General features: G+C 42.0%; 1 protein-coding gene across 2 annotated transcripts in view; it reads right to left on the bottom strand.

The window, feature by feature from the left end:
* Positions 1-17,802: 17,802 nt before the first annotated feature.
* Positions 17,803-27,579, bottom strand: part of CFAP418 (cilia and flagella associated protein 418) — an 11,553-nt gene continuing 1,776 nt past the window's right edge. The window contains exons 2-6 of one of the 2 annotated variants that reach the window (XM_086882159.1): positions 27,248-27,347; positions 24,798-24,868; positions 24,231-24,296; positions 23,353-23,448; positions 17,803-21,427 (exon numbers count right to left, since the gene is read on the bottom strand). In XM_086882159.1, coding sequence (XP_086738285.1) covers positions 21,268-21,427; positions 23,353-23,448; positions 24,231-24,296; positions 24,798-24,868; positions 27,248-27,347 — 493 coding nt within the window. In that variant the 3' untranslated portion in view covers positions 17,803-21,267. The remainder of the gene's footprint in view (positions 21,428-23,352; positions 23,449-24,230; positions 24,297-24,797; positions 24,869-27,247; positions 27,348-27,579) is intronic. The other variant, XM_086882163.1, reaches the window with a different exon arrangement.

Here is a 27,579-nt window from a genome sequence, read left to right as displayed (position 1 = left end):
TATTTCTTTCTTTACAAGACTTCTGAAGGCTTCAAGGATTCTAATTTTTTTTCTCTTATTATGTTAAAATATGGTAGGCAGATTCAAAACCTATTTAAGCATATTAAACAGAAGAGAAGGACTGCTTTCCTCAGAAGACTTGGCTGAAATTTTAGTTCTGAGTCTTGCAACACGAGCTGGATAAGAAATCAAAAATGAGAAGAGCTCTTAGAGAAGGTGAGAATTTGGCTGGAAGCTATGGATGGGGAGACCCCCAACAGCAGTGTGAATCAATTTTGGGGTACCAACAGAGTGCTGTTTACCTGACACAGAGGGGGCTGGATGCCTGTCTGCAGGTGGGCAGGGCAGTACTGTATTTACCTACGGCTGCTTCAGCAATGCCTCCCAAAAAGCAGTGGAGAGTGAATGATGTGGTTGATTATTAATTTTCTTCTCAGCCAGATTCTGCCCCTCTCATGTTTTGCTGTAATTTTTTTTGGATTGGTAAGGCTACACGCCATTCCTCTTCAGCAGAGAAGTCAGAGAATGGTTAATTTGCTCCGGCAGCCCACAGAAGAGTAACCCTTTTGCTGCCTATTAGAATGGCTGCAGAAGGCCATGAAAAAGGTGCTGTTGCCTCTTGATGTATTTGGTGTTTTTGTTAAAACTCCGCCTTCCCGGAGTAATATGAAGTACATCAAAATGTCATGTTTCATTATGCAGTTAGTGGTTTGCTAACTGCAAGTTAGCAAACCAGTTAGAGGAATACTGAAACACAACCCTAAAGGCTCCCAATCTGAAGGAGAAGCCAAGTGCATTTTATGTAAATTCTTGCTTTTTAAGAATTGAAGTCTGACCTTTACATTCTTGAGAGTTGGCAATTCCATGCAAACTGCTACACTGCTCCTGCTTTTCATCTTTTGTTTGGCAGCTTTGGTGCATTTCCTGGTTAAGCCACGGTGTAGCTTAATGGCTTAGTGGCTTTGATGTGCTTTCCAAGGGCTGATACCCTGCCTTGGGTTCATCTCCACTCTCTACCCCTTGGTTCTCCCTGGATCAATTCCTCACCCTTGGCCTCCATAGCAAATTGTACAATGGCCTAAAAGTACAAATCCTTTAAGTAAGGCAGCTCCCTCTTCTTACAAATTTAGGAGGATCTTTCATTGCCAAAGCTCTGTCAGTGAAGAGCTGGGGCTAGCCCAGGCAAACCCAGCCTCTCCCTTCCAGGTGGCTGCTGGTGTGATTGCTGCTGGAGGCACTGCCTGGGCTCCTGCCAAGGTCCAGAAAAGTGTTAACTGCTGTCTGCTTGGATGGACACAGGGAGAGAGCCATCGCCTGTGATATGGCACCTGAGCTTGCAAGGCAAGAGTTACAGGAGGGCTCACAAGGCTGTCATCTGCACTGCTGAGTACTGGTAGCCATGTCTAGGGGTGATGGTTTAACCTACAGTGCTGCAAGAAGGGAGGGGAAGGCCCCTAGGGAAGGGGCTGCAAAGGAAAAGCAGGGAGAGAAAGGCCTGGAAGTGAGACAAGAAGGAAGAGAGAAAGATCAGAAAACAATAAAGTAAAATGGATTAGAAAAAAGAAGGAGCAGGATTTGAGATGTGGTCAGGCTGGTCTGGGATGACTCTTGTCCTTCTGGACATTTTTTTTTGGTGGGGTATGTGACAGTGTCTGGCCAACCTTGGGCCAGGAGCTGCTGCTCACAACCAACCCTTTGCTGATGAGGTGATGACAGAGAGGGGGTAGTTTGTGATGGGTCTGGAGTGGACATGGATTTACTGATGGGCACAGCCCAGACCCTGGGGATGAGAAGTACAGGAGAGAGGAGAAAGCACTGCCCACCCCTTTGAGAAAGCCAAGATTGCCTTCATGCCATCATCTGTGGGATAAAATGCCAGTGAGTCCTTTGGCCAGGCAAGTAATCTGCTGCAGAAACCTGGCTCACAGAAGAGGTTGCAGGGGTGAGTTATCTCCAGAGTTTACAACAGAATATCAGGATAATGTGGTAGAAAATGCTTAAAGGTTTTGGTTTTTGTAGCCTTTTGCACTATAAAATCACCTATTCACCTCTCAGCATAGGGCCAGCCCTAGTCTTGCACTGCCAACAGAGAAAATTTGGCTTTAGATGAGATCTGCCGCTGGGAAAGGTGGGGTGGGGGGGAGATGCCCAAGCATAATGAACGTGAAATTAGCTTGGAGAAAGAATCTGAGTCTGCATTAGTGTGTGATAAAACACCCACCCACTTTAAAACTACCAGTTGTGTTTGTAGTTTGCTTTTGAGTTTTGGTTTTGTTTTTTTAAATTAAGACTTGGTTTCTGGTGGTGTTGCAGAGTGTAGGGAATCAAAATGTGATTTTTCACATCTAGGCCTGACTGAGCCTAATTCTCACAGGACTGATCACTAATGAAGGGCAAGCTGGTGCATGGCTAAGTACCCAATAACCTTAGAGCACCCCTGAGTGTCTACAGCCTGTTTTGCACAGCTGTTTGTCCAGGTTTTGAGTAGGGAGGTAAGAAGCAGAATAACTGCTTGAGGCCATGAAGCAATTGTCCTTCAACAAGGCAAAGCTACATGTGTGTTATCATGCCCTAGCAGTCCTCTGCCTGATTGCAATCTTCCCGAAGTTACAAGGAGTACTGAGTGCATAAAACCAGGGATCTGGTTCCAAAAGGTACCACCTTTCACAGCACATCTTTCAAAATGCTGGAGAGCAGCGGACTGCTGCAAATAGCAGCTCCTTGGGGACAGTCCCCATATGCTGCCTCTAGGTAGTGGTGGCACCTCATCAGACTGAACATGGGGAGGGTCAGGCTCTCTGCTGTGGCCATGCAGTTGTGAGGCTTCTTTTTAAATTTTGCATCCATGGCTGGACACCCACAAGTTGCACCATTGCTACACAGGTACATCATCAGCAGTGAGCAAAAGCAGATGGAGCAGGACTTTCTTCTCTCTTAGGACAGCCAGAAGCACTTGACCATGATGAGGAGAGCCAAACATAACCCAAGGACCCTGCCTCCTGCTCCTGGCTGAGCTTGTTGCCCCCAGCCTGGTAGCTCGATATGGAGGAGTGAAGTGCAGCTGGCTGCTGAGAGAGGAGGGGTGGGACAGGGATGCTCCAGCATGTAGCGGGGCAGGGACAGTGCTGCCATGCAGTGACACAGGCAGACTTCTGATGCTACTAGCAATACTGCATGACATTGCTGGCTTAGGGGCCACCATGGGTCAGATCTTGATATGGCCTTGACCGGGACCCCAAAACCCAAATCTCTTTCTTTTCTTGTTAGCTATTAGCTATTATTAACTGATGGGTTTAGCGAAGCTTAGCATCTTTAGCCATAAGGAGGTATTTGGCAAGCTCTTTTGCATCCCCTAAGGGCAAGTGCCCTCTGTCTTTGCCCTCACTGGGATAAACACTTTCAAATTAGAGGGACTCATTGCAAACAAATTTCTTCCCTGTTCCTGTAAGAAATTTCCACTCGGTCACTGGATGGGTGTGTTGCCTTACAGGATTTAGGTGTGCTGGCAAAAATGGGATGGATATCTCAGCCCTGGCTTCCTCTCCCAGCCTTGCCATTTCTCTGGCTAGCAAGGCAAGCTCCCTCCACTCACATCCTGGAGTGAGTCAGCAGAGCCAACACAGCCTTTGTAAACCAGGTTTTCACTTAATTCCTGCCTTGGAGATGGGGAATAAGCTCGGAGCTTAACAGTCAGTGTTCTCTGACCAGGGGATCATGCCAACCTCTTACACCCCTTTTCCTCAGCTTCCCCTTTTGAAATTGACATCTGGGTTGGAGTCCTCGATGCTCCTGTGCCAGTCCCTGCTGCAGGTCTGGCCTCATGGGAACCCCAGAAACACGGGGTGCCTGTGTGAGCTGGAACAGCTCTAAGCATAATGCATAAGCAAGGTCATGCTGTAATTTGGTTTCCTGAGCCTGCACTGTGTTTTAGGGCAAGGCCTGTGAACACATCCCTGGGCTTCAGGTGCTGTATAATGCACCTGAGCTGCACAGTGTTCAGCAGATATTTGCTCCATCTGGTTTTACTTTGATGAAACAAAAGGACTGTGGTGATTAGGGCTGAGTCATAACCAGCCTGGCCTATTTGTAAATTGTCATGTCTCTAACCAGAAACCTGTGCCAAGAGAAGCAGATGCTTATGGCTGCTGTGCTGGGAGGGTGGCTGGAGCTCCAGGACACCTGGTAGGGCAGCAATAAACCACCTTTTATTAGCTACTGTAAAAACAGGTTCTCCCTTCTGAATCCTGGCCAGATTACAAGCAGCATGATGAATTAGTAGCAGTTAATGTGCTCATCATAATTACTTCAAGGGAAATGACATGGAATCACAAATACACTATTCATTTAAATATTATTCATTTATTTTAACTTGTTGCAAGTGGGCAGGCGGGAAGGAGTGCAGGGAGTAGACAGGGAGTAAACACTGATTAGCTGTAATTGGCAAGGCTCCATGGCTTCATGCAGGGGATGCCCCTGGACGCCAGGGCATGTCCTGTGGCCTCAGCATGGAGGAAGTGGTAATTTTAAGTATCACAGCCATCAGGCCAGGCGTGTGCTGCACAGGGGCTGAGAGCTGGGGCTGCCTGGGCAGTAGCTCTTTGCCGGAGGGCCAGCCCACACCAACCTTCTCTAAGCACTTTGGGGTGAGGGATCGCCTTTAATGAGGGAAATAAGGTTCCCCACCTAGGTCTGTATGGATGCTCAGACTTCTCTGGGCTGAATTCACTTTGGATAAATGCCAAAGGCTCATCTAATTTTATCTTTGTTTCCAACCATGCAGCCTTTGCTCCTCAGTGTTAGCCCCTCCAAGTCACATTAGCACAACAGAAATCTGTTCTGTAGCTCTCAAAGGGTGGCTCACCTGTGGCAGCACCCCTCTACAGATGCTTTGCAGAGCTTCTGAGCATGCCAAAGTGGCTCTTTTAATATTTACACTGGCAATGCTCCACAGCAGCAAAGGCACAAACTTTATAAAGGCATTGGGGCAGTGGATTAGTGGTGAGTGGCCACTGGTGGGGATGAAGGGCAGGTTCTGCAAGCTCAGAGGAATGTCCCTTGTTCACCAGGTCTTTACTTACCCAGCAAATGGGACTCTAAAAACAGCACCTTGCATTCCTCTTGCACCCAGCTCCACCCTGCCATATGCCTGTGGTTCAAGCAAAACACTGAAGAAGCTGAGGCCATAAGCCACCTCAGATAGGTTTGAGGCTGAAGCCACAGAAATGGTGCTTTTTCCTGAGAGAAGAAAACCAAATAAATACTAATTTTTTCTTTTGCTACAACCATTTCCCTGATGAATAAAAGCAGTGCTTGTGTCTCTGATCAGAGCAGCTGACATGTCAAGGACTGGCACAGTCAGTACCTGTGGGGCTGAACCTGCTTCAAAACCACTCTAAAGCACGTAGGTTTGAGTTAAGATGTGGGTCCTCCTACTGTGGGCTGCACAAGGGGAAGCTGCCAGCCTGGAGGCATCCACAGAGGCACAGGAATAACATCTGGAACCCAGGGATATGAAAATAGGCTGGGAATGTGGGGACGTTTGCTCAGGTGTCTCCTGCTAAACTTGCTACTCTGAAGGAGACATTGATGAACAGCCTCAACCACAAATGGGATCTTATCCAGCCCAGCAGGTGGTTTTCCCCAGTTCCATGACACCTCATCCATGGTGGATTTTGGTCTGGAGAGACAGGCAGCATCTACCAGGGCAGGGCACTTCAGGCCCCCACAGTGTCATTTTACACCCACCTGCCTGGTTGTGGACACTCTGTGGGACTTCAGGGTGTTTTTTCAGAAGGCTGAGTGTCTCAGAACAGAGCTTTGGTTTTGAATCAATTGAAAAAAAAAAAATAAAAAAGGTGAAATAAAAGGTTTTTCAGCCAGAGGGTGGTTGGGCACTGGAACAGCTCCCCAGGGAAGTGGTCACAACACCAGCCTGACAGAGTTCAAGAAGCATTTGGACAATGTTCCCAGGCACATGGTATAAATCTTGGGGTGTCCTGTGCAGGGCCAGGAGTTGGACTCAATGATCCTTGTGGGTCCCTTCCAACTCAGCATATTCTATGATCTATGATTTGATGAGTCTATGATCCATAGCTTCTCAGGGTTTTTGGCATTTCCTCTGCAAGCTGAGTCTTCCTAGTGGGAACCAGAAATAGCTCAAACCTGTCCATAATTCATCTAGCATGTTTGTAAAGTTGCTGCAGTGTCCACATCTAAGCAAGGGGTGGTGGGCAGAACATTCCAAGGGCTACTCATCCTGCTGTGCCCTAAAGAGGCTTTTGGCTTTGAGTGCCTTTTTGCTTACTGCAAAATTTAGTAAGGGCCCCTCTGTGCAGGCCATATGGCTACAGGGTTCATGGAAGATTCACTGTTTGGAAATAGCCTTTGAGCCAAGGACCAAGAGCAGGAGAGTACATAGAAGTGCCAAAGGGACCAACATCACCTCTGGGGCCACAGAGAGGAGAAGAGAACAAGGGTGGCACCTAGCTGGCACTCAGCCAGCAAAAAATACATCCTCCATATTTTTTTCACAAGTTTGAAAGTTTTCAAACTTTAATGATTTTAAAATTGCAGTGTTTCAAGGTATCTTTTTTACCCTGTTTGGTGGGACAGAAAGAGCTTGTGCATTGCTATTCTGCAGCTCCACAAGCAAATGGAGATAGCTGAAGTTTCTTGTTGTCTGGGATATGGAATAGAGGCACATCTGGATTTCTGCAATGCTCTAGTACAGCATAACCCTGCACATGCTGGGGTAATGCTCTCTGCTTGCAGTGTGTCTCCAGCTGCTGGAGTGAGGGAAGGGAATGCCAAGGAGGACAGTGGAAACAGGTGCCTTATTTTGCCTGATTTCCTGGCCTGTACCTAAGTTCTTTCTGGAGCTGGAGAACAGCAACCATGCTACTAGTTGCCCATCCCCTTCCCAGTTTTTGATAGCCACTGAGATAGAAATGTACAACTAATGCAGGATAGCATTAATGCAGGCATGAGCCTTTGTCTCTTCCCTCCTGAATGAGGGCTGGATAATCCTCCCTATCTTACTGCTGATGCCATATAGTGTGGTGGTTAAAAAATGACAGGAAGGGGAATAAGAGGCTCAAAGCCTGCCCCTACAGATGGAGAGCCCTGCCTGGGATGGACGGAGGGCTGAGGGACCTCAGTGTGGTGAGGAGGTGCTGTGGACAGACAGCCCTTGCCCACCCCAAGCACTTCAGTGTTCCACACACCTCTCCAAGCTGCTGCTGTGCACAGGAAGCAGCTCCTCCTCTGGCCAGTGCTGTTGGCATAGCAGTCTCTTCCAAGGGCATTAATGTCACCCTTTGCCATGCTGTATCTGTCCATTGTGGGTTCCTTGGCACGAACACCTGTCCCCATCACTCCCTGTGTTTCCTCTAAAAACATGAATGGGTCCTGCACTTCCCAAACACATTTAACCTCTTCTCTGCTATGTGCTGCTTCCTCCAGCTCCTTCACCAGTTATGTTCAGCCTCCTGTTGAGTGCTCACTGCTAGTCGTGCCCCATGGTCTGCAGTGTTGCCTTTCCTCATTGCAGCATCTCTCAGTTGCCCCCACCAAATGCCTGTGGTTGAAAGTGGAGTGGCAGTGACAGCACAACTTCTCACAGATTATTTCTGTGTTAAATAAACAGTCTTTCATCTCCCTTAATGCCTGAGAGAAAGGTTTGTGAGCTTCAGGCACTCTCACTGTCCAGAGGAAACATCTGCACACTGATATCTGCTATTACAGAGGTGATCCTCTTCCATTTTAAGTTCACAATGCTTTAAATTAATGTAAAAGAACTGCAGGAATAGCTGAGCTCCTTGCTCCAGGTTCTATCTTTTATGAGATAGCTAAATACTGCTTGGAAAAGGACATGTATGTACATAAGCTTTCCAAAGTAACTCTTTCTTGATAGATTTTTCTTTCTATATTTCCCATATTTCTTAGCTACAATTAAGCAGGTCAATTGATTCAGCAATAACAATTATTTGGAGTGATGGTTGTTTAACGTGTTGTTAGACCACCAATTTAAAAGCAGGTAAAGACAAATGAAGTTGTACTTGATGCTGCTTTCTTACTTCTGCAAAAACAGTTCCTTAAAAAAAAGCCAAATTGAAAAAGTGGTGAGCATACAGGAAATGAACAGACATTTCAGTGGGCAAAAGTTATCTGTAATTATAGAAGTTACCTAAAAGAAATCTATTTACATTTAAAAGTTAAACACTTTGAGGACAGCTCTCTTGGGAATGGTTCTGCCAGTCTGGAATATGATCAGATACTGTGATTACTATAATTTAAAAATGCGGTTTAAAGGATGAAAAGGGGCGAAACCTCTGTGAGCCTTTCTCCTTCCCAACATGTGTCACTACCCCAGCATTTGCTTCTGATCTGAAGCACATATTTTTATACAGTAACAATAATTCTATAAAATAATCAGTGTATTTTAGTATGGATGCAGATTTTAAACCCTTCAGCCTCAATGCTTTGTATTTTAGCTGTGGGAAGTACTGAACTAGAAATCACGCAGGCAGAATTTTCCCTAAGGAGCCTGCTGGGTTCAAGTCCCACCTGCCAGCAAGGCTGAGGGTTCTTTGTAAAGCCAAACCTCAGCCATGTGGGGACATCCCTGTGTAGGACCACATCTGTTGACAGGGGACAGTGGGAAGGGCAGTGCCATGGGTGCCTTGTGTGTGCTGGGGGTTGGTCACCCAGGTTTGCAGCTGGACAGTGATGCTCTGGAAATCACAGCAGACCTGAGCACCTGGGTTTGGCAGAGGCAAGGTGCTGAGAGGCTGTGATTTTTTTTGTTATTATTTTTTTTATTTACTTTTGAAGCCCGTGGCATGGAGAAAATAATTGGTGAGATGGGATCCCGCTTTGCAGCTACACCCCTGTGTGCCCTGCCATAGCAGCCCTGCTCCATGCTGCAGGACAGTCAGTCAGGTCACTCCCAAGGCATCATTATCTGAGAGAGAGGTGGGTTCCATCCCCAGGCTTTAGCTATATGCTTATTTAGCTCACTAAAGAAGCCAGTAGTGTTTTTATCTTTTAAAACTTGTCATTTTCCCAGACACTTTCCAGTGCTTATCCAAGAGGAATTCAAACCTATTGCCAAACTGCTTTTCTCACCTGTTTTTTGTGACGTGTATGAATGTGGAGGAAGCATGCACCAAAAACCACTGAAACAAGCAATGGTGGAGGCAGGTATGAAAGACACTTGGTTAAAATGCAAGTGCACGGGGTAAGCTTCAATTAGTTTAATTGTTCCTGTTGAATTAATGCAATCCTACATTTCGATAAGCTCCTGAGGTATGACTCTTAAACTTGTTTTCTTAGGAGAGTATCAAAGTCTGGCTGACTGTTCTTTCTAACTCTAGACAGTGCTGAAAGGGACAATGCAAAATCATCTCAGCTGGTTTGATGTAAACCACCACAGTCTAAATCAAGCAAAGGCACTGTCAGCTTGCTCTCCTGCACATGCTAAACCAGTCTTAGTGGGAAGCTGTCCTAGAGCCAGCTTGCCTTGCCTAGCTATAGCATGTTTTAGTGCTCAGACACATGATCATGAGGGGATCACACCAGCCAAACATCTTCACGCTGCCTTTAATCAGTGGCAAAGGAAGATGTTTTCTGGTATGCAATTTGACTCTGATCTTATTCTGTTACAATTCTGGGAGCTAGTTTTGAGAGAAGAAGCCCCCAGAAGCAAGCATTGGTCATGATTGAAGGAATAATGTGTGTGCCAACCCAGCTCATCCCATCAAGTTGCTATAAGTGTGAAAATCACTGCAACAAAACCATGGAGCTGCACTAATGTCAGCAGCAGGGGAAAGCTGGCAGTGCAGTAAAGGAAAAAGAGTGTGCCAACACTTGGGAGCCTCAAAATCTTCATCTAGTGGGCAAGACCTTTGAGCATCATTCCTCTTTTGAGTATATAACATACACAGGGACCTGTGTTCCTTTTACTGAAGGCTAATACTAGCCTGTCGCCCTGAAAACTCAGCTTCTGAGCTTGCTAACACAGTTTTCTAAGGACTTTCCCAGGACAGTAACTGTAAACATAGATATGTGTACATTCTTTCTGTTACACGTCTTGTGATGGGCATCTCTCATGGCCAGTGCAGTGAGAAAGTGTTATCCTGACCATCCAATCCCTGGCCGTGGTCAGGAGCCTATAAACCCTGGGGGGAAAAATAAACTTTCTCTTCTTTTCACCGCACCTCGACCTGTGTCCGTGTGATCTATTCCTCTTCAGCAGTGACACTAGCCCAGTGGGCTTCCCCTGCAGAAAACCTATCTAGTGTGTTATCATGGAGATGGGAAGGTTAAGGTTGTCCTGTGTGCCATATACAAGGCAGCTCTGCAACGGCAGAGTGCATTACAGGCCCTGTGCAGGCAGTAGCATCTTAAACTCTACTCTCAGATTATGAAGCACACAGAGATGTACATTCCTTTGAGGTCATCTCTCAAACTGAAACAAAACCAGTGTATTTAGTTCAAACAAATGGCATTTGGGTACGTGCTATAGCCTAAATCCAGACTCAAGATCCCCAAGGAAAATCTGGAATAATCCAGAAGAGCTGTATCTTTGATATGGATCCTCCTGCTGGTGTGTGGCCTTGCCTGTGCTCTCACAGGAAGGAGTGCCTCCAGCGGGATGAACCAAGGAGTGTCTCCAGCAGGATGAACCAAGGAATGCCTCCAGTGGGATGAACCAAGGAGTGCCTCCAGCGGGATGAACCAAGGAATGCCTCCAGTGGGATGAACCAAGGAATGCCTCCAGTGGGATGAACCAAGGAATGCCTCCAGTGGGATGAACCAAGGAGTGCCTCCAGTGGGATGAACCAAAGAATGCCTCCAGTGGGATGAACCAGCTGTGGCAGGCATCGCCCTGGTTTACATGGCCTGACCCCATCTGAAGATCAGGCTCTACGTGACCTGAGAACACACCACGTTTTTTCCCATGGCACTGCAGCAACTGCTGTGTGCTGTATTTTGAGGGCTGAGTTGAAAGGATTGCTGTTGACAAGCAGCATTGCATGGGGAGCATTCCCCTGCTGTGATGTGGAGGCATTTAGGTGCATAACTCCTGACGCAGCTGCATAGTAGAGACAATAAACTGGTTTTGCATCAGTCCCTAATACTTTATCCATCTGCCTTCCTTGGAAAGTGATGCTTAGCTCTGTGGAGACCCACTGCAACCCGTGGGGTGAGCAGGGCCAGTCTGGAACTGTGCCCTTCAAGCACTGGGTGTGGATGTTGTGGAGAGAGTGGGTGCTGAATCCCTTCTTGAATGCTGTCCTCCACAGCCCTGGCTGCCCTGAGAGCCAGTATGGTTCTTCTAAGAAAAGTGCTGTGTTCCCCAGTGGGAATTTCCCTATTTAAAAGACCATCTTGCAATTTCTCTAATCCTTCTGTCAAAGCCTCAGCAGTGACCAGGGGTGTGCCTGATCCCTGCCCAGTCGCCCAGTTGTTTCATCCTTTAATTCAGGTTAATGCTCCAAAGAAGTACTGTACTTATCCCCATTACACAACCACAGTCTGGAGGCATTTCAGGGCTGGCATACCTTAGTTTACCATCAACTCCTCTTAAAACTATTAAGTTTCTGATGCTGTTTGTATCATTTTGATATATTTTATGAATCAAAGGAAGACAATTTCTCAAGGCTGTAAAGTGCAAAAATCTGTCATAAGCCTGTGGCTGTAGCTAATTCTCTTACTTTTTTTTGCTTTCCTTGCTAACAGGTGAATTTTTTTAAATGACTAGCACTTTATGGAGAGATTTTAAAAATTAAGTGATGCATGTGAAAACTCATTGTCTGAACTCCTCAAACTTCTAAAAAAAGTGCAGCCTGCCTCCTCCATCTCATCTTCCTCTGCTTTCTGGCTGCTGGCAAGCCTTCCTCAAGCACACTGCACTTGTGGCTTCACAGATGCCTTCTTTCACGGCAGAGCCCAAAATCCCTACTAGCAGTGTGGGATTTAGGAGAGGAGGAGGAGGTGTGGAAGTACCTTCATCTCACAGGAAGCATTCTCCATCTCCTTCCCCTTTCTAATTCACTGCTACTCTTTTTGGCAGCAACCACTGAGGAGCTCCTGCTGGGATCCCCTTCCTTTGCATTTAGGGTGCATGGAAGAAAAATGGATCTCCTTGGTTAGCAGGATGGGTTGGTGCCATATATTAAAACCTCCTCTAGAGTAAAATTAGTATAATGAGGGGAGCCCTCAGGTGGTGCCTTTCCAGTGAGCAGGCTCCTCAGTGCTCACTCAGCCTACTTGGATGGCAGCAATTTATGTAATGATGTTTGTACACACAAATATGTTAATGGTCTATCGTTTACACATAAGTGATGAATCAGTGTATGCTAAACAGTGGAAAGATTTTCTTGAAAACATCTTTGTATTTCAAGAAGAATTTGCCTCTGTATTTTGAAAAACTCAACAGCTGTGGCTGTCCCACTTGTGGCTGTGCTCTCAGACCTTTCTTCCAATCTGCAAACCCACACTTTTTATTTTTTCTCCAGCAGTACAGTTACCAGCACAGAAAATTTAAGGCTGTTGACAACAGAATTGCTTTTCTTAAGTTACTCTTCTTGAATCTATTAGATGTGGCCTGTGACCTCCTAGGGCCCAAGGCCCAAAGACCCACAACTCTAGAGTGCATACCCCAGAGAAGAGCTCAGTCTCCATCAAAATTTAGAAAGATGTCTGTCAAATGTGACAGTTGAATATTGGCTAGATTTATTGAGAAACTAAATTTACTTCCTCAACGTTTGCATTGCAAGCATGCCCTGAGCTTTTCCCAGGCCATTCAGACAGAGATAAGGATTTTTCTGTAAGATGAATAAGCATAGTTTCAAGTCCATAAAGAAAACAACAGCCAACAGGAGTAGGAAAAAAGTGAGGGAAGCAATGTTTTATTTTAAAATGTTTGAAGTGTGAATGAAGCTCAGTTAAAGTAAGACTGTCAAAAATACCACCAAGTGCCTAAAGCCCACTGTGATGTTATCTTATTGCAATTCTCCTGTGTTCTCCCACGTATTTCTGTTCTTGGCTAAGACACAGCCCAACCCATCAGTCTGCAGGGAGAAAAGGGTGTTCCTTCCGCTCCTCCTGGGACTCACTGGGCAGCTGGCATGGAAAACGTGGTGTCACTTTCTTTGATGTGTACTGTAGCCAGCTCCCCTGCAAATTGGAGGGGCATTTCTGGTGGCAACCCAAACCCAGCTTCAGCCTGAGCTTTCTGGAGGGATAGTTATGTCTCAAGGTATGAGAGATATGTTACTATTATCATTTCAGCATGGCTGTAGAAACAGGAAAATACTTAATTCCAGACAAGTTAATGAACTCTCATTTTCAGGCCTTAGTCCTTTAAATAGCAAGACAGGAAATATGAGTATTTTGCAACATCTGACAGAAAAGGAAAGTACCTGCTTTATTATTTTATGGCTCGTTAGCCTACTGAACAATGACGTGAGAATGTGTTGGGACAAACCTGATGAGGTGATCTCTGCCCAAAGAGATGCCCATTAGGCTGTTTGTTTTTCCCCTTTCTAAAGGTGTCATTTCCCTTATGATGGATCCTGAAAATATCCAAGGTAACCAAATGCCCAGCACTGGTTGAGACCCTGAAGTAGAGTTGTTATTGCAAGGTCTGCCACATGATTTGGCACCTGGAAATTATCCAGTTTACAAACATATACTTTAAAAAGAAGTAATGTTCTCTAGGTTTTAGAGAGGATTTGCAATATACCACAGAGGAAAATCTCTTTTGAAAAAGTAGAATGACTAAAGATTTTAGCTTACCCTAGCAACCCTGGTGTGGAGCACCTGGCTGGATACTCTGGTGTTAAGACTGCTGACAGCTGTGTCAGTCTGTCCTCCTGTGCTCAGGAGATGTGTGGTACCCACGTTCAGCAAGCAGAACAGATGGACCCCATTATCCTCTTGACTCCAATTATTTCAGCCATTCAAATCCAGAATGCTATCTTTGTAATGACCTAGGACAGATTGCTTTATTGCTGTTCAGGACATGGGTACACTCTTTTATGACTCTTTTATACCACTCTCCTTTTTCATAGTTTATTTCTAGCCTTCCTCACTGGAATGGAACTAAATATAAATCTAACATAGAGGGTGGGGAAAATGAAAAGGAAAAAGGAAAGAGAAAGGAAAGGGAAAGATGTTTCAGACATATGTGAGAAGATGCAACTAAAAGACTGCTTTAAACTGCCTCCAGGTCTCAATCTCAGCCAAAATAATTTCTCAGTATACTTTGGGGAAGACATGAGAAATGAGAGTCATCATTCATAGAAAAATCAGTGTGGAGAAAGCTAGCATTTTGTGTCACTGCAGCCACTGAGGAGCAGATATTGATGGAATGGTGCTTTGCTGTGCTGTAGACTCAGAGCAGATGGATTTCCCAAAATATACACACACATAAATCAAAAGGAAAATGACATCATATGTTAATCAGCAACTGATTACACTGCAAATAGTGTTTTGAAGCCATGTATCTGCCACTTGTAAACAAGACATCTCACTGATCTAAAGCACATTAGACAATGCAGCAACAGCTTTTATCTCTGAAGAGGTGAAACCAGAGCTGTGCCAGCACTGATATAAAATCTGTAATCTAAAAATTAAACCAGATATTGCAGTGCATATTCAGATTCAGGAATATATATATTATATATATATATATATATATATATAATATATATTATATTCTTTTATGGCTAGTAAGACTAATAATAACTTTTACTATGACAAAGTTTTTATTTTTAAAGACGCACATCCTCCTACTTCAGCATGCAGATTAATCTCTTCCTGCAGGTGCCAGTAACCCAGACTGAATGGGACTATAATACACGAAGCATTAGTTTGGATAAGCGGTCCCCAGATATAATCCCTTCCTAAACCCATCTGCATGTGTAAGATTGTACTCTGATAATGCTGATGAAAATGGTCTTCCCAGAAAGGGCCAGGCAGCTACCACAGGCTGCTGTTGCAATTTATACACTTTTTCTTGTCAGCATCCTGAGCAGCCCGCTCTGCCTAGATAAGGAGTTTGATGCTAAATTCAACCTTCCTGTCTCTGGTAGCTGCTTCCCCCTTCCTGTGAATGCTATTTACATCAGGGCAGTCAGCACACGGAATTCCGAGCACACTCAGACTGCTGACTATCCCAAAGCTCCTAGCTGAAAGATGTATGCTCTCTTATCACATCTACTGCAATGTCTTAGGCCATATGGCTTCCCTTTAAATGGAGATTGAAAAATTCTATGGATACTTGGATACCCCATCACCATTCAAGAGTGAACATTTTTTCCCCTCTGCAGGCAATCACATTTTCTAAGCAGAGGAATTTAAGGTACTAAGGAGCTACAATATTATGTGCTGGTCTGACTGCTGTGAAAATGCCTTTCCTCCTCTCTGCCTCCCAGTTCTTTAGCAAAAAGTTTTGAAGCTGCAAGAGTTTCAGTTTCACTAAACTCTCTTAAAAAACTTCAATATCTTTTGTTTATATTTGAATAACAGTTAGAAACCAGTGCCTAAGAGGGTTTACAAGCCCTGAATGTCTTAGCTCTTATATCTAAATATAATATCTATGTTAGCTATTATTATCTCTAAAACCTATCAACAGGAAACAGGTTTCAAAATATGACAGGAAACCCTGAAAAAGGGAATGGGGGGGATGGATTCACCCCCATCTTCTGTGCCAGCCTGTGGAACCGCAATAATAAAAGACTCCTAGAAAGGACACCTCCCACGTGAAGTTTTGTCCTTGCTTTTGGAAAATGGTGGACATTTGAGGCTCTCCCTGCAGCATGGTATTTTTTTTCTTTCACTTAGGTGTGTCTTTGGTTTAGAAGCAAACAAAAAACAATGGCTTATTTCTTATCTGAAAAAATGTTTTATCAAAACATATATGAAACCTCTCACAGTGTGCTACTCAGCCCTGCTTGTTCCTTTCTGCTCTATTAAACTTTTAATTCAATTGTTTCTCCTACTAGAAGAAATCAAGTTAGTAAAGAATGAAGTGTTACAGAGATCACTCACCTGTGGAGTAACTAGACTAAATTTAGATCATACTCCCTATTTTATGAGTAAAATAAGTAAATTTTAGTTTCATGGTTTAGATAGGTTTCTGCTTCTAGTTATAAGCACCTTGTCACTTCTGCAGAAACAGACACAACTTTACTGGTTATTGGAAATAATATTTACTTCCGTCTACTTTAAATCTGCTTTGTACATTCAAACATTCTGGATTTCCAAAGAACCAGAAGAGAGTTCAGAGAGCGAGACTTCACTAACCACTGACCATAAGCCATGGCTCATGGATGAGGGGCTGCAGGATTTAGGTCTTTGGATGATTCTCATGCTGTATCTCAGGCTGTTCTGCAGCATTTCTGGTCTTTATTGCATTCCTACATAGACAGGAACAACTTTTTCTTTTTTTGCATTCCTAAATTTTGGACTTTTACTATTTCAAGAGCTGTCACCCTGGCTGATGTGCTATATAAGTTTTGTATTGAACATTGGAAGATGATCCTAACATATGCAACCTCTACTTGCCAAAATAATTTAACATTTTCAGGGAAAATTAATTTGGGCAGGGTGAAAAAAATTGTGAGGCAATTCAGGTTTTCTACTGGTGTTATTAGAGGATAAACATAGACAAATATACCTACGTATGGACACACTGAGAGTTTTTTATGCTTCTTTACATGACAGGTAAAAATTTGATCTACTTCAGTATTGGTCAAGGAGCACATGAAGACCATTTGGATGAATTAATACAAAAATCAATTGGAATTGCTACAGATCAGTCTACCCCACTTATAATGACCTTAGTAGGAGACAAATGCAAGAAGCCTTGGTCTGTTGAATGTAAACCACTATCACAGAAAAAAATTGGAGTATGAGGTTCCTGTAAGTGAAGCAGAAGCCTGGACTGTAACTCTCAGTGGTGCTGCTCTGCCCTCTGCAGACTGGATTGTATAATCACATACTAACCCGATCGCTTACTTTCAAAGCACATCTCACTCAACAGAAAAAGAAGTCATCAAAGCAAATGGTGCACACATGAACATCACTGTGACACTGCAAGTCCTAAATAAGTCAGGAGTATTCCTGAGGCAGCACCTGGTTTCTGAGTATCCTCACCATGTCCACACTGCCAGTTAAGGTGGGGAAATTATAGCCTGAATAGCACTGATGCCTAGAAAGTGAATTCAGAATGAGGTACAGGACATAGTCATGTGTGTTACTCTAATATAAGTCACACGACATTTCTGGATGGTGGAGAAACTAGTTCCAACTCCCATATGCAGAGCTACTCCTCCCTCATACTAAGAACATTTTTCTACAGTTTTTCTACAGGGCATGTGGGCCACAGCAAATGCTTAACTGATACATCAGGCAATCAGCATCCCACTCTGCAAGTTGTTTAGCTACATGCCACACTGCACAGCACCTGCCTCCACCTTTTATCCTCGGTAAACATCCAAGAAATGTGGAAATGAATCCAACTTTATGAACTCTCTATAATTTCAGGTGCTGTCCTCATGTGCTCTAGCATGTTAGCTGGTAAAGAATATTAAAGCTTATTTAATTCTCCTCTATTTGCTGCATCCCCACTGATGTGAGAAAACACACAATACTACTTATTTCTTCTTATAAGCTGGACAGTGCTTTTGAACTAAGGACATGTCATAACCCTTCTGACAGAAAACAACATTTTTATAAGGCTTCTCTTGGATAGGAACAGTACAATAGAATTCACACAACACACAATTCAGATTTGTTCCAACTTTTTGTTTTATTAAGTGCTGACATTTGAAAAACTTTCTCAAAGCACACATGGCAAACCCTAGGCATCAGATGTGGCCCTCACAAACGATCAGCACCTGATGCTCCTTTACTCCACCTGCCTGCAGTTATCAGGTGTCAGACCACAGACAGAACACCAGGTCTTCTGAAAAAAGAGCCTGGCAGGAAGAAAAATTTGCATACACAGCTCCCAGCATAGCACTTCTTATATTGTATGACTATCACATGTGCTGGTTACATGACCCAAAGACTCACATATCAGGAAACAAGAGAAGTGGCAGTCTTTCAGCAAGTGGCAGCATTTGCAGAATATCTTCAGTACAAAACCAAAATAGGTATTTATTTTTTTTTTTTTCTCAGAGCAGAGCTTGCAATATGTGATGTTATTATTCTTCTGTAAGTTAACTTTAATGACAGATCGATTCTTAATAATGACTCTTCTGAACTATTTTCACCTTCCATAATTTGCAGGTAAAACAAGTGAAAGGTAAGTCAGAGCAGCATATAAAAAATTGATGGCATTTTGTCATCCTTCATTGTTTTTGTTTCTTTGATGGATCTGCTGCAGATTAATGGGACAGGCTAGAAAATTTTCAAGCATATCAGTAATCAAACTAAAAGTCTTTAATTTTCACCTTGCCCATTCACAAATGGAAATGGTATTACTGTTCCAAAGCAAAAAATTGGAGGAAAACAATGGTCATGTTTATACTTAGCAACACTAAGTTCTCCAGTACTTCATTTGACAACAGCTGAATTGCATTATTAAAAAAGAAATTTTTACATATTCTTAAATAGAATTCTCTACATATAATCCCTGCTATCTAATGTAACTGACACAGAAATGTCACTTGGGGTCTGGGCTATATCTTAAAAACCTTGTACAATCTGACAATACCTTCATCAAATGAACATTCAAGCTCTAGTTTTATCTTTCTTTACATTCCTTTTAATCCAAGGACTTGGGAGTGGTTTGTGACATGTAACTGAAGAAAGCAAAGGAAAGGAAATCCACTCTTAATACTGCTTCTTCTTCCAACAAAATAATTGTATCTTACATCATAGCAAATATTCTCAAATCTAGAAATATGATAAATTCTGAAAACCTGTAACAGAAACACTATTTCTATACCTGTTTACAATTTCCCTTGGACGAAAAGCTGTAATATCCCACCACTCTGACCAAGGCCAGGAACAAGTTAACTACCCTTGAGTAAACCTGATTATTTCAGGGGAATGTTCAGGGTACAGGAGACACGGTCTCTTTCCAAGTCACATAAGACTCAGTCTCATGAACTGAGATGGGAATTAGGATTTTCCCCATTTCCTGCCCATAGGCTGCAAGCCCAGCTTGTTTCTACACTGCAGCACAAGTTGCAGTACCATTCTAGCCAAAAGACACTCTGTAGAACTACTTGGTCATGAGTTCCAAATAGCCTTGGAACAGAAAAGCCAAGGCAACTCAGCACTTTTTGAAATGTATTTTTCAAGAAGAATGGAAAGCAGATTTCTTCTTCCCCAGAGCTCGTTACCTACTGCTGAGTTCTTTTCTTATTCTGAGCACTGAAGCTCTCAAGGCATGAAAGTCACTTGACACCTGAAGAACACCCAGAAGCAGTCACTACTGGTCTGGGTACAGCCCAGACCAGGGCTACATCTTCAAAAAGGACAGAAAGGCAAGCAGAGATCTTCTAGGAGCATTAGTCAACTGGTCCTGAACCTGCAGTTTTGGACTCAAGCAGTTGAAACTTCAGCCTGAAATACTAAATTCACTAGAAACAATAGATGACCCTAAATATGTCTGTACCATGGTGCCAAGTGGTACCTCTCCAAAGCCAACTCACCTCTGACTCTACAGCCAGGCTGCATGGGCACTGGAGGCTGCAGCCTGGAGCACTGAAGAAGCACTGCCAGACTTCCCAGGCACACTGCTGGGTCTCTGCAGGTTCTGAAAGAAGCACTCACAGAAGGACAAGGTAAGCAGGGTGCAGAGTGCATGATGCCTCTGATCACTACTGAGATCTGCTCTTTCAGAGGGCAACAGACACAGGAATCACCTCTTTAAGAGTGCACAATTGTTTTGGAAAATCTCAGAAACGGAACAAATGTACAGATTAGAACCATGAGCAAAACTTCAGAGAAAGGGAAATGGCTCTGTATAGCTAGAATTGCCCAAAGTAAGTAATACTGAATTTATTTGTGCAGATACACATACTGCAGAGCAAAAACACTGACAGAGTTCCCATATTGTGACACTTTTCAGTGTAGTAAATGACAGGACTGGTTATTCTTTCCTCCCTCTCCCCCTGCATAAATCTCAAATCTATCGTCTATGTTATTTATACATAATGAAAAGAAAAAGCTCATAAACTGTAGTGACACTGACTGTAAGCAAGACAATTCACCAAGTAAAATGTTACTGAGGGAAGGAAGTGTGTGGAAACAGGACAGTTACACTTTCTGAATGTGAATTTTTTTAAAGAGAAGCTGAAGTGAAAGCTAAGTGAAACTAAAAAAAAAATATTTTTGAACATGAGTGAGGATATATATATTTTCTCACACTTAAAAGCCTGAGCCTTTTTCCCTTGAAATATTAACAAAAGAGTAATATACTCTTCAGAATCTCTTTAAAATTGCATTATTTAATAATTGCACAATAACTTGTGCATCTCTTGTGCAGTGAGGGCTGAAGAGAATTTAAAGAAATTCTTATGGTAGAAATCCTTAGTCACAGAAAGTGCTCTGAAGAAAGCAGTAGGAACTGGAAGAAAATTTTCAACACCTGCAGTTTTGGCTGCTTTTGGGTAAAAGGAAGTAAAGTTTTGGTAGTAAACTTAAAGTAAAGGGTGTGGTGAAACCTTTAAGGTGAGAGCTGATACAATAGTAATTTTTTAAGAGATAAAATAGCATTTGCTCATTAGCAACTATGAACAAAGAGGATTTCTGTAGGTGGTTTCTTCCTTCTTCACCAAATATCAATCAGTGTAAAACCACCACAGCAGGATTAACTTCTGTGCAGAACTTCATATGCCACTGTGTCATGGTTGCTTCCCAACCCACCATTTTGAGTCCAAAATTCTGCAGGCATGGGAAACAAGGCTCTTACTACATGAGGAACAGTCTCAAGGTGCTTTGCCCGTGCCCAAGTCTGTTATTTCTTTTCTTTAGCACTGCTGAGTGTGAACTTTAACCTTATTTAGCTTCCAGAAAGCCTCAAAGTTGGTCATTTCTCTTAGTAATCCAACTGTCCACACTGCTTGCAGACAGTTAAATAAAAGGAAAAAAAATAAAAGTTTTCAGGTTGAAAACTGGGTGTTTTAATCTATTTCTAGATCTAAGTATTCAATTTTCCATCTGTTCTTGGAAAACTGGGTAGGAAACAAACTGATTTTAAGAGCCATTTACACACAAGTAGGTATCCCACACAAGAAGACTTCATTCTCCATGTTTACCACAAACCCACCGAAGCTGCTGCTCTGTTTGGAGGTCAGTTAATTCATCAATGGATCTCCAGCTGCACTGACAAGCATATGCACGTGCTCCTTTCTTCTTTATCATCTTTGCTCTCAGTTTACTGAGCTCAGGCATGTTATTCCTGCCAAAGAAGTGAATTCATCTTAGGATCGTGCTGGGTTGTTTTGGTGGTTTGTTTTAAAGAAAAAATATTCATTAGACCATTTCAAATCAGCAAACATTTTAAGGACAATTCTGAGTAACACTGTCATGGATGAATTTAGGGATATATTTGAATTCTGTTTTGAATACAATCCTTTCCCGAGAGCAGTCTCAGTGTATAGTTTCTGTGTTCTCAGATCAACTACGGACTGATGTTTTTGTAAACAATGTTATCTGTTAGGTTTTTAGAGACTTCCAGTCAGCCTCCAGAGAAAGAATTGGGAAGAAAACCAAGCAGAGCTAATTCCTGTGTTAAAAAATATCCCAAAAATGTATTTATCTTACCAAATCTACTGTAAAAATTGCTATGCATTATGGATAGAATTACAGAATTAAACTTTTCATCAGTAACTACCACTCAAGGTGATTGTTAAAGTGACTGAAATGAAATGGCCATAAGAGGGTAGATTGTACATCAAACCAGAAATAATTCCTGTGCAGCATTAACCATTACAAATGAAAAATCAGCATGCTATGACAAAAAGAAGTAATTAAAAAAAAAAAAAAAGTGAAAATATAGCATTTTATCTATCTCTGCTCTCATGACCTCCTCCTGGCCACTGTATACTGAATTGCTCAAAAGCAACATTAACAAGCCCAATTAAATAAAAAAAAACAACAAACCAAAACAAGTATTATGAGAAGGATTTTTAGACAAAGAGATCATAACCTATTGATGGAAGGAAAATGTTTAACATTAAAGTTTGCTTTCTAAAATTCAGGCTTGCCAAAATAAACAGCTAAATATCTTGCTAAAGATTACAAATTGTAATCAATGTTACAAGTATCTGATACTAATGCCGCTCATGTGGTTTTTTTTTCTTTTGTTTCATTTATTAATTTCAAGATCTGAGAAGCAAAATAATTTTGACTTTGGGTAAATAAAAGAATCCCACTTTGTTTAAACCTTTTCCATTACCAAACAAATCTTAGGAGTTTAAAGCCACTTTAAATAATACAAAAAATAATTAGAAATATCAATTTTGAGACTGGAAGAAAAATACAGGAATAAAAATGTAACACAGGAAAAAGAATGGAAAAGGAACCTGTATGTCCATAATGTTCTTTTCTGACTGTTACATTACTGTCCAAGCACATACTCTGAACACATCCACCTCTTCCATCAGTTAGTGGGCACACACAGAGACTATACTAAAATAAGAGGAATCTAAATTTGATGTCTATTATTAATACTACACTACCTTTCACTAAGTCTTGGCATTAGCTTTAGAGAACCTGGAAATATGAACTCCTTACTTTTAAGTCTTCAAAAACTATTTAAAGAATTAAAAACATCACAATATAAGCAAAAAACAAAAATCCCACCTCTCCATTTAAACAAACCTTGCTCCAAGAAAGAAATCTGTTAAGAAATAAAGCTATTTGGTTTTCACTGAACATGACAGCACACCTAATAGTGGAAAAAAGAACATGTGACTTGAAACCATCACAGGCTGTATAACTGAAAGTGAGGTGCAAAGCACATGCTGAATAGTCTGCAGTCACACTGTCAAAATTATAGGTGCCCTGCACTGGTTGGCAGAGTCCAACCCATCACATGGATTACCTGCTTATTTCAGCAATAAGCTGGCCTTTTGATCCATTAAACTTGAATTATTTTTAAAAGCAGAGGGAGAGTCATGGGAGAAGAGATAGAAATGGATGAAAACAGATTTTGGGTGATGTTGCTTCCCCCTCCCCACAGACTGTCCCACCTGATCCCAAACAGGTTGCATGCATGCTTTTTTTTAGGTGACACAGCAGTGCTAAGGGCTTTTCATCTCTCCTATTCTTATTGAGTCCCAAAGCACAGTAGCACAACACCAATACCCACCCCAGACACACCTGAAAAAGAGATAATCACAGGACTGATCCCAGATGTAGTCATTGAAAAGTGACACACGGAAGTCACAAGCAGTACAACGTAGCTGATCACACGTTCTGGACAAAGAAGAACAATCAGAGAAGCTGACTGATACAATATTCATCCATCATATACGGGTCAAAGTACAGCACTCACTCAGAAATACTTAAAGAAACGTCACCTAATCTAAATGCTTTTACATCTCTGGCCTGTTCACAGTTATGGTATGTGATTTAATTATAAGTTCATGTATTATTTTTACAGGTTCCTATCCTCACTGAACACATAAAATAAACTGATATTCACTTGATATATTCTCTTTAGTATTCCTTACTGGTATGGCACTGTGTGTTGGAGTACACAATTACTTACTACAAAAATGCCACATGGAAATGCAGTAATGTTCTATAAGACGTTGTGGATAAATCATCAAAGTACCTTTCCTGCTAAATTCAGCTGCAATTGCAAAGCACTCTGACCATTTTCAGTTCAGGTTCTGGCATGATTTCAACCAGCCCACTGATTTAAGTCACATACTTGACATCACATAGAAAGATGAAGAGAGGCAGGGAAAAATAATAATGCAACAGCAACTTCCTTAACTACTTGTTACTGATTTTTGGTTTCATGTCTCATTTGCAAGCACCTTTCTATACTTCAAACAAACAAAAGCTCAAGTGATCAACAACAGAGGACTGAAAGGGACCAGCTGATTTCAACTGCAGTTACAGGCATCCACTTCTTTAGATGATTGTAAAGCTGTCCTGCCCAGCTCAGAATTTTGTACCACCACAGAAACACAGCTGTGAATAAAAAAAATGATAAAGCAAGTAGCACATATTTTTTTCAGGTTTCCTACCTTTTTGAAATATTTGTTCCTATCCCAGATGGTGAAAGGCTTCCACCCAGGTACACTGGACAGCATCTATGTGGATTCATTAAAAAAATACTAAATTTTAACAAAACAGATTGGAGAAAGCAGTACAACATTTATCCTAGTTTAACAGCATGGTATTAATGAAAAATATTTTTTAAATACAGGCCAAGCATCCAAATACTTGTAAACTACAGAATTTTAAAATTTCCACTTTCTAAGTGTTCAAAGAAAACCTACAAAAATCACTATGCCAAATATACAAGGGTCTACATGTTGTAACATCTGACAAATGTATATGTCCATAAGACAAAGGAAGATGTTGTTCAATAGCTCAAATAATTAATAAAGTTATAATAAATTATTTCAACCACATGAAAACACATTAGCCTGTCACTGAAATTATCTGCTTATCTTTGTTTTTCTTTAAAAAGTTTTTCTCAGTGTCTTTCTTAAGAAATGTCAACACAGATTAAACAGCAGCAGTATTATTAGATTGATAAGAAGTAAAAATCAAGCAATGTCCAACAAGCCCGAACATTTTTCACCTACTTTTTCCCATGTGCCTGTACAGCAACACTGTTTCTTTCAGGTGTGAGACTTGCAGAATTAGACTTCAATTTCTGTTTAAAAACAACCAAAGAATAAAATGCAGCATTACAGCAAAGTCACAATATTCTGTTTTACTTAATAATCAGGAGCCAGAAAATCTCAGTCACAGAAGAAGGGGACTAAGACTTTGGGAATTTTCTTGTTCAAGTTTGTGAGGCTCTGAAGTAACAGGCAAGCAAGGAACGAGGCTTCTCTTCCCACACTGAATTTCCAGCTCTGGCTGAAGGAATTCCACACCACATGATCACTTAGACTTTACAATCAAAACTTAGTATTTTATGCCCTACTTTTAATAATTTTGCGTTTAAAAACAGTTATAATTCGGAACCCTCTCCTTTGATGTTTTTTAGCTTCTGTTTCGTTAAAACCCATCAAGAACTTCTATTATTCAGAAAGACAGAGTCTTTGAAAGGTTTCTTATTTGCTGCACATAGATGAGTTTATTTGAATTCTAGAATATGAGAACTCTAGATGCTAAATAGTTCTAGGGATATAAAATGATAAAATCATACAAATTTACTGGCATAATTCTTTCTCCCTCAGATGTATAGAAGTATTTTTGTTGGTTCAGATTTAGCCACTGTAAAAAATCAAACAAAACAGAAACAATGTCACTCATGAAAATAAGGGAATCTGCAGGAGGTTATGAAATGGTAAAACACCATTTTCTACTGCTGATACCCAAACGAATATGAATATCTATTTTCAATGCCTTCCATCACTGTAACTGTTTTGAGAATGCAAAATTCTGGCTTCATTCCATCTCCTGCAGTGAAATGAGAGGACATTTGCAGAGGATACAAAACGGGAAGCAGTGGTTGGTGTATCAGATGACTGAGCTGCCATTAAGAGGGACCTCAAATGACTTCCAGAAATGCGGCGAGAAGAATCTCTTCAAGTTCAGCTAAGGTGAAATGCAAACCCCTGCTCCAGGGGAGAAATAATCCCTTTGCACAGAACACTATGTGGACTGACCAGCCAGAAAGCAGCGTTGCAGAGAAGGCTGTGGGTAATTCAGTCGATAACAAGTTGACCATGAGCCAGCAATGTGCCCTTGCAGCACAGAGGGCCAACAGTATCTTGGGACACGTAAGGAGGATGTTGCCAGCATGTCCAGGGAGCTGATCCCTCCTCTGCTCAGCACTGATGACAGAATCAAAGAATCATTCCAGCTGGGAGAGACCTTCCCCTGCCCAAAACAGGGTCAGTTTCAGCAGCTTGCCAAAGACTGTGTCCAGCTGCATTCTGAAAATCTCCACAGACTGAGACTCCACAACCTCTCTCTGAAGACTGTCCCAGTGTTTGACCACCCTCACAGTAAAAAGAGTGTTTTCTTGTGTACAGATGTTATTTTGTGTGTTTCAGTGTATGCCCATTGCCTCTTGTCCTGTCACTGGGCACTATGGAGATTCTGGTTCTTTACTACACCCATAACTATTTACACACATTGATAAGATCCCCCCAAAAACCTTCTCTTCTCCAGACTGAACAGTCTCAGCTCTCTCAGCTGCTCCTCACATGACAGGCATTTCAGTCTCTTAACCATCTCCATGGACCTTTGATGGAGGTTCTCCAGTAGCTCCATCTCTCTTATATTTGAGAGACCAGAACAGGTCACATTACTCCAGATACAACCTTACAGACATGTAAGGAACATCTGGAACACTGTGTCAAGTAAAAAAGAGGCATGGACATAATGGAGTGGGCTCACAAAAGGACCATGAAGGTCATTAAGGATTCAGACCATCTGGCATCCAAGTATAAGCTAAGAGAGTTGGAATTGTTTAGCCTGGAGAAAACAATGGTCAGGAGAACCTTATGAAGGTATGTCAGGAAAAAATAAAGAAGATGTAGCCAGACTTTTCTCAGCGGGGATCACTGAGAGGAGAGGCAATGGGTACAAACTAAAGTACAAGAATTTCCATTCAAACATACAAAAATTCTTTATGACTTGTGAGGGTGGTGAAACACTGGAGCAAGCCACTTAGCAAGGCTGCAGTCTACATCCTCAGGGATAACTGAAAGCCATTTGGACACAGTCCTGGGCAAGTGGCTCTAGGCAGTCCTGCTTAAGCAGGTGGTTGGACCAGATGATCTTCAGAGTTGCCTCTTCCAACTGCAACCATTCTGTGATTCTGAGCATTGACACTATGCTCTATTTTGAACTTGCATTTCCTTTAATTGCCTGTTATTGCCCCGGTAAGAACATCTCTTTATATCTCTCCTGTTCCTCACTACAGCATTAATGCATTTTCCTTTCTGCTTTATTTTCCAAGTTTATTCTATAGCTTGTTTTCATTCATGTTTTGCTTTAGAAGTTTTAGCTTATGGTGCTTTTACTTCTGCTGCTGAACCTGACTTGTTCTGAATTTCTCCAAACCCCTACTCACCAGAGGTGTTTTGGTAAAGCTGCTGTCATTACAGATTTCATCAATAATGTTGTCTAGATCTTCTTCGCTGCTGTCAGCACTCACTGACACTTTAGCTGATCTGAAAAATAAATATATCAGCCTTCATTTTTGTAGCAAGATTACAAAACTTTTTTTACTGTGAGTTAAAAAATATAAACAGTTATAGCCTTTTTCCCCTAATATTTTTGTAATATCTCAGGTAGGCCATCCAAATCATGACTGAACAGGTGTAAACTGTAGGATAACACCTTTAAGTCTCTGTTGAGTTGTCCCGTCATAAATCTTGTTTTTGCTTGCTTCTTTTATTTACA

The sequence above is a fragment of the Cyanistes caeruleus genome, chromosome 1 (assembly GCF_971803275.1).
Source record: "Cyanistes caeruleus chromosome 1, bCyaCae1.hap1.1, whole genome shotgun sequence".
Classification (NCBI taxonomy): Eukaryota; Metazoa; Chordata; class Aves; order Passeriformes; family Paridae; genus Cyanistes; species Cyanistes caeruleus.
The sequence above is the reverse complement of the archived record's forward strand: the minus strand, read 5'-3'. Positions and strand labels throughout refer to the sequence as shown.